This window comes from Polypterus senegalus, chromosome 10 (assembly GCF_016835505.1).
Source record: "Polypterus senegalus isolate Bchr_013 chromosome 10, ASM1683550v1, whole genome shotgun sequence".
NCBI lineage: Eukaryota > Metazoa > Chordata > Cladistia > Polypteriformes > Polypteridae > Polypterus > Polypterus senegalus.
Window position 1 is genome coordinate 23,703,936 of NC_053163.1, and position 7,492 is coordinate 23,711,427.

The following is a 7,492-nucleotide window of genomic DNA, read 5'->3' on the forward strand; positions in this document are numbered from 1 at the left end:
ACATATATTATAACACAATATGGAAGAAGTGAGAAGGAAATCAAGAGACTGACTGCTCTGACAAAACCGGCTTGTATGCAGCTAAAACAGATACCTATAAACCTACATGTAACAATGGAAACTGAGATGAACATTCTAAGGTGTTACTCAATGCTTTTCAGAATTGGCTTCAGGTTCCCCATAACCCTACTGGAGATTATCAAGGTTGAAAATGGATGAATGGACACCCTGGCAGTGTGTGTCGATGGCATGCCAATCCACAGAAACTATGTGCAGACTCCAAGCTTTAATACTCTCAAGCAGCGCCAATACTTAACAATTACATCACTATTAAACTCTAGTAATCAATTTCTTTCAAATACTATTTAAGACTTAAAAGATGACAATCTCTGGGTTTTTTTTAATAATAAAGACTTGCAAATTTCGGTACTGATGTTGGCAGACCCCTTGCCCCTGTAGTTAGGATATAGCGGGTTGAATAATGGATGTATGGATGGTACTGATGTTGGGGGAATACCCATACAATAACACAACCCCGCCCCTCCCGTGGGCGTGACAGACAGAACACCTAACGTGTTTGGCTGACGGGTGGGGGCGGTGTCTTCTGAACTACTACTGTTGCTGACGTCACGGCGGCACGAAAATCCAGCATGGCGCAGCAGATCCGCGCTCTGGTCTCTGCAAAGTGGCTCGCTGATGCCGTGAGAAATAAACTTGTCGGACCCAGCCTGCGGGTACTGGACACCTCGTGGTACCTGCCAAAACTGAAGAGGAACCCATACAAGGAGTTCAAGCAGAGGCATATTCCCGGCGCTTATTTCTTCGACATTGACCAATGCTGCGACAAGACGTCTCCACTGGATCACATGCTCCCGAGCGAAAGCCAGTTCGCAGAGTATGTGGGCAACCTGGGCATCAACAACAGCACCCACGTCGTGGTCTACGACGCCAGCGACTTCGGCAGTTTCGCGGCGCCGCGGGTCTGGTGGATGTTCCGGGTGTTCGGACACGATGCCGTGTCGGTTCTGGATGGCGGCTTGAAAAACTGGACCCAGGAGGGCCGGTCTATCACCAGCGACCGCCAAAAGCCCGAACCGTGTGAATTTCGGGCGAAGTTGTGCCGCAGCTGGGTGAAAACGTACGAGGACATACTGGACAACATAGAGACGAAGCAGTTCCAAGTTGTGGATGCAAGGTCGGAGGGCCGATTCAAGGGGATCGAGCCGGAGCCCAGAGACAGTACGTACGCTCAACCTCCGTTTACTTTTCGCAAGCTGCGAGATGATTATGAGCAAACAGCTCATCGGGGGTGACAGATCGAATTTATAAAGATACGCGTGTGATAGGACATCAGCTACACCTGCCACCGTGCTTTAAACTACAACGTGTAGTTCGGGAGCTAAGTATGAACGATTTAGATTGTTAATTAGAATGACACGGTCGACATACCGCTTTGTACTGTACCGAAAGAGGCCAGTATAGTGCGTGTGGTTTCCAGTTTAATTCTTAGGGAATTTCGTTAAACGAAGTATTGAAACAAATTTTTTAATGCATTTTTACAGAATGGACAAAATGCATTAACATCTAAAAATAAAAATGCAACAGTCGTATTGTGAGCGCTTGAGACGTCGCATACAAAATAAAAATGGCAACAGTCGTTCATGTTAGCTCACAGTTAGACTTTCAATGGAGGCAAATCTGCTGAGTAAAAAGCTACGTGACAGACTCGGAGGGCGTGTCCGGGGTCAGAAGTCGGAGTACGTCTATCTCAAGGTCTCCCGGATATGCTGAAGGAAGGTCAGTTACAAAATAAGGTCGGAAGTGATCGATGCTGCCTTCTAAACTTTTAAAGACGGCTATCAGATATTAGAAGTGAGGCTACACCCGGCCATTTGTATTTAAAAATACGTTCATTACAAAAATGTCATTCGCAACTTTTTAGTAAAGCGGGATCTGGTAAGCAACGACGAGTAAGCATTATTTAAATATAAAATCAAATCTTATTTAGTAAGGAGGCTATGCCAGTGCATCGGGCCCACGCATGCACACACCTACGAGTCCAGATTAGAATAGTCACTTATGACAGAACGCATTATTGTGGGATGTGATGGTTGGAGGCATCCAGTGGGGAGCGAGGGGGGCTCCTCCCTCTACCCAGTCCCATAGATTTAGACGCCCAGCTGCTTATCGTCGAGAGCCAAGCCCTGAAACCCTCCCCAAATATGCCGCGGTTTAACAGGTATAGATGACTGGAAGAGAACTTGGTGGGGTGACCCCCTTACCCAGCTATTCCACCACGCATTGTCTCTGACTGCGTCAGAAACGCCAAGGGGAGCTATGACCCTATTAAGTGTTTAATGCTAGGGACACACCTGGAGAAAACACCACAACCGACCGAAAACGTTGCGCTTATACCGTATAACTGCGTTCTTAGTATTAATAATCCAGGTCTGAACCACGCGTCGCCAGAGCCATCCCTCACTTAAGGACATAATCACACAGGGTCAATCTGATCTGCAAGTCTGTTGAGATGTTGATACCATATGTACTTTAGAAGACGTCATCAACCTGAAGCTAAGCATGTTTAGGGAGACCATCTAGGAAAAGCTTGGGTTTCTGCTGGGTTATGTGTGAGGTCAGCATTTACCCTGTGGTCTGTATGTGGACAGTGACAAGGACACTGTGCTGTAGAAACAGCGCTGTCCTTCAGATGAGATGTAAAACTGAGGTCCTGACTCTCTGTGGTCATAAAAGATCCTGGGGCACCCTTCATAAAGAGCAGGGTGTATATCGATGTCCTGGCCAAATTGCCCACCATGGCCTAGTCAATCAGGTCCCCAAATCATCCCCCTTTCTCTATTTGCCTCTGTCTCTCCACTTCACCTCCTAATGTGTGGTGACGTACTGGCCTAAAAATGACTGCCATGGCATCTTCCAGATGGGTGCTACACATTGGTGGTGGTTGAAATGGCTCGGCCCCCCCCCGTGTAAGTGCTTTGAATAACAAGAAAAGTGCTATGTAAATGTAATTAATGTAAAATGTATGACAAAAATAGCCAACTGGGTTCTGGTCCATAAAAAAGACGCCGTCTGAAATAAAATATATTGATATGAATTGGATACTAGAAAGCGGCGCCTGCGCCATTGGGACATTCCAGATGTGGAGTGTAGCAAATTTCTAGCCCACCATTGCTCTGTAAAATGCCAGAGTTCAACATCTCCCATTTCTGTTGCTAAGCTGTGTTGCACAATTTGGTACAGTTCTGTATCATTATATGAACTTTACGCAGAGAGAAAGAAACAACAGCATCGATATAAGCATTTTTGAAAAAAATAAAATGCGCCCAAAACAACTTTCCCAACTTGAAGATGTGATCAATATTACAGGTCAGTCATTTATTGTGTGATATGGAATGGAAGACTATCTTATTGAAAAATTAGATACTCTTTTTTCCTTTCCCTAATTCATTTGGTGAACAAAACTGCAAAATCACTAGTTTTGTATGGTAAAATCTCATGGAGTAGTGCTACTCAAAATGAACAGGCTCCTAGCATTTCACTTACCTAATGGCTGGAGGGAGCGATTCCTTTTTGAGTGATGTCCACAAACTCTCATCTTGACACACAGACGTCACTCCAAAAGTGGATAAATAAAATTCTGGAATGCCTAAAACATAGAAGAAGTTGAAAACTCAAAGCTAAAATGTTCACTCTGTCATAGTACATTAACTTTATTATATTATCCCATGGTATACGTAATAAAGTTATCCTTACAATACTCCAAAGTGATGATTTTGTCCTAGCAGCACCAGAGAAAGTCCAGCAAAGAGCAATCGGGCTGATTCTGGGACTGAGAGCTATGAAGAGAAAGAGTTGAACCTGTTTGTTTAAGCACACAGAGATTAATAAGAGACAAGACTAAAGTGTTTAAAATTATGAAGGGAATCAGTACAGGGGTTGTAAGCTGTTACTTTAAAATTAATTTGTCAATAAGAACACAGTTGGAAAATTGTTAAGGGCTGATTTTGTGCAAAAGTTGAAAAGCTTTTCTTTAAGCAAAGAACCACAAACCCATGGAATAGATTATCAGGTGTATATGTTGGTGAGTGGGACTTGAGGGACCTTCAAGTCTCGACTTAATGCGACTTTAGAGAACTTGTTGAGCTGAATGGCCTGTTCTCCTCACAATTATTTTAATGGTGCGTCTTTTTTAGTAACATTTGGCCTTGTCTACCAGAGGCCTTTCACCAGTTGTTGACGTCCATGTGATTACTGTTTACAAAGAAGAATGTTACTTGTGTAAGGTGAAGGTGCATTTGGCATAGGAATCTGTTTAAAAACTACCAATATAGTGTATTCAGAAAAGGTCAGGCACATGACATTGTCAAAAAATAATCATAGTACCTATCTACGTTCAAAGAAATCCATGCGTTTCTCTGTCAAAAAGGGGAAAGAACAAGGAGATGGAGATTACTTACACCTCTCATTTGATATAGGAACTATAAATCACTGGTATCTTTTCATATTGGTGTGTTCGTTTATTTCACCTCTAAGTTGTAAACAAATTATGCACAGATTTAAACAAATACTTGATGAATTATTGTGCTCAATAAGCTAAAAACATTTTGTAGTCCATTGATTGAGACTGCTGAGTAAGACACTGATGTTCGCTACTAACCCATCCTCCTGTGTATTTTGGCATATCCTATTAAAGCTGATATTCTTCCATAATCCACCACAAGCATCAGCCATCCAGTCTCCAAGTATGTTAAGTTTGGTCTCCCTCTACTTTTTCTGCCTTCTTATGTCACCTTTCATGACTGACATCTCCAGCTTGTTTTTCCCTCTGAAATCAAATTTGTGCGGTTGCAATTGTACACTTTTTTATTTTTTTATTATTGTCAGTGTGTAAAACTGGAGACTCTTATCAACCCATGCGATACATGGAAGTCTCCACTGCTGTCAATTGAGTTTTTACCTTCTTGGTGACAGTACACCTTTTGCTCCCCACAGAGAAGTGTCTGCCAGATGTAGCATTTCATTAGGTGGTCTTAGATCTTCTTGTTAAAACCTTCTCCAAGCTTCAAAAGATGATTTTTGCAATCACTATCCTGCAGTTCCCTTCTCATATTTCCCAAACTTCCAAGATGAGAAAACTCTTCAGCTTGTTCAGTCTCTCTTCACCTTTGACTATAATATGGCTGGCTGTTGTATCATTTCATTTGGACAAAGCCATGCAGTGAGTCTTCTTCCGGTTAATTGTTAAGCCTTTTTTTCTAATTTACAGTTGGTACAACATCAAGAAGCACCTGAAGTTTGGTGGATTTGTTTATATCTTTGATCTAAATGTTTAAAAAAAAATCTTTTCAAGCGTCCTTTCAGTGTGACTTGAAATACATTAGTTCAGTCTCTCATTTTTTTATTTATTATGTGTTTTGTTATTTTAGATACTGAGCCCGGCCACATTCCAGGTTCTATCAACATGCCATTCTACAGCTTCCTGACTGAGGCCGGCCTACAGAAGCCACCAGAGGAGCTGCAGCAGATGTTTCGGCGAGCGGGTGTTGACCTGTCAAAACCCATCTGTGCAACATGTGGCTCGGGGGTTACAGCCTGCCACGTTGCTTTGGCTGCTTTCCAGTGTGGCCGGCCAGATGTGACCATCTATGACGGGGCCTGGTCCGAGTGGTACACCCGCGCCCTCCCCGAACATGTCCTGTCTGAAGGCATGGGGAAGCATTACTGATGGGTTAAAATGGCTCCTATGTGATACCAGTCTCAGCAGATGCAGATAGAAACGTTAGTGAATGTTCAGTTTGTGTACAATCCTCCCTGTGCCTTCATTTTGATACGATTATGTGCCATTCACTTCTCAGTAAGTCACAGTGTGGTCTTTATACAGCAAGAGGCTTATCGTTTGGTTTTATTTTTTAAATGCAGTACACTCGGTGGTGGTGGTGGTGATGTGGCATGCTTGTTTGCCACTATAGCTCTTAAATGTGACTAGTGACTGAAAGTGGAGAAACTAAAGTTAGGTCTCACACTTAGCGTTACTGTTAGGCCCGAGTCTGCCAGGTGTTGTCCTGGACAAGCTGACGAGTAATTTAATATGCTGTATGTTAAAAAAGAGCAGCGCAAGTGCCCCACCACGACTTCCCCATCTTCACTGTAATAGCAACACGTACTCACCCCACATTAAAAACAATTGCACTAGTAAATGAAACCAATAAAAGAGCACATCTTAAATGATACATCACCTGGCTGTCATCGTGACAAAGTGAGAAAAAGCAGAGCACATCACCTCCCAATTGAAAATTTGTAAAATGCATGTCTGCATATATTGGAAAAGGATTTTCCAAAGTGTAAATGTCTTGTTTTTCTTAAGTAGGATCGCTTACATTTGGTTATCTGTGTGGGGTTAACATATTTTTGTAACCTCCTAGTGAGGAATTACTTCAGGTTAAAACTCTGATAACGTCAACTGTCAGAGGATAAAAAAATAAAAAAAACCCAGAGAGTTGAAAGCTCAAGAAATGTGTGTTGCTCGTGGCTGGTTTAGATAGAGACCAAACCCTTCCTTGCTGTGGACGCCACACCCATTCTTGGAAACTGGCACCCCGAAGAGCTGATAAGTCGCCTACCCCATGTGTACTTTCTGCTCCTCTGTAAATGGGTAATGGAAAGGCTGGCGTAAAAAAAAAAAGGATGTTAAAGTGAAACTAAGGTAACTTGGCAGGCATGAGCTCCTGAATCAATTCCTGCTAAGCCAGCACTGTATTTTTAACTTGTGCTTTTATTGGTAATGATGGCTCTTGGAAGACATGACAGGCTACATTCCTGAGGGTGGATGGATACTCTATGCACTCGGCCATACAGGCCGCTCTGCAAGTGAATGAGTTGTTACCAGTTTGGTTTACTTACAGACACATTAGTAGTTTATCTCTCTATGTTATATATTCTACATATGTATTCATGTCTACTTGAAAAGGGACTGGTTGGTTTGGATTTAAAGAGTCCACACTGTACCTGCCATCTTCAGTCTTCATTTCGATGGCACTTAATGGGGTAATAACTGAAGTGATGCAAGTTTATACCACCTTCTGAAATAAAGCATGCATCTTTACAGAACAGGATGGGGGCAAAAGCTCCCAAAATTATTTTTTCCATACTCAGACACAGAAAATGAATACTTTTGAATAAAAGGGTAAAAAAAAGCATATTTTTTACATTAAACATTTTTTTGAATGGTGAACCCCAAGTGCCAATAATTTTGTCTAAAAAAAATATGGTTCTGTATAAATTGTGTATTATTATAAATAAAAGTACAATTATATAGTGTTACAAACCTAATCACCTTAATTGAAGGTTTGAAATTACTATACTTCAAAGATTTGCTTTCTTATTAAGATCTTAAATGTACAGGACAGATATTAAAATTATTTTGATATTTTAAAAAGATGTGCCTTTGCTTTTTCTCCACTCTGTAACACAA

General features: G+C 41.9%; 1 protein-coding gene across 1 annotated transcript; it reads left to right on the plus strand.

The window, feature by feature from the left end:
* The first annotated feature begins 609 nt into the window (after window positions 1-609).
* mpst (mercaptopyruvate sulfurtransferase) lies at window positions 610-6,714 on the plus strand. Its single transcript, XM_039765539.1, has 2 exons — window positions 610-1,239; window positions 5,448-6,714. The coding sequence occupies exons 1-2, from the start codon at window positions 651-653 to the stop codon at window positions 5,744-5,746; spliced, it is 888 nt and encodes a 295-aa protein (XP_039621473.1). The 5' UTR covers window positions 610-650; the 3' UTR covers window positions 5,747-6,714.
* Window positions 6,715-7,492: the final 778 nt, after the last annotated feature.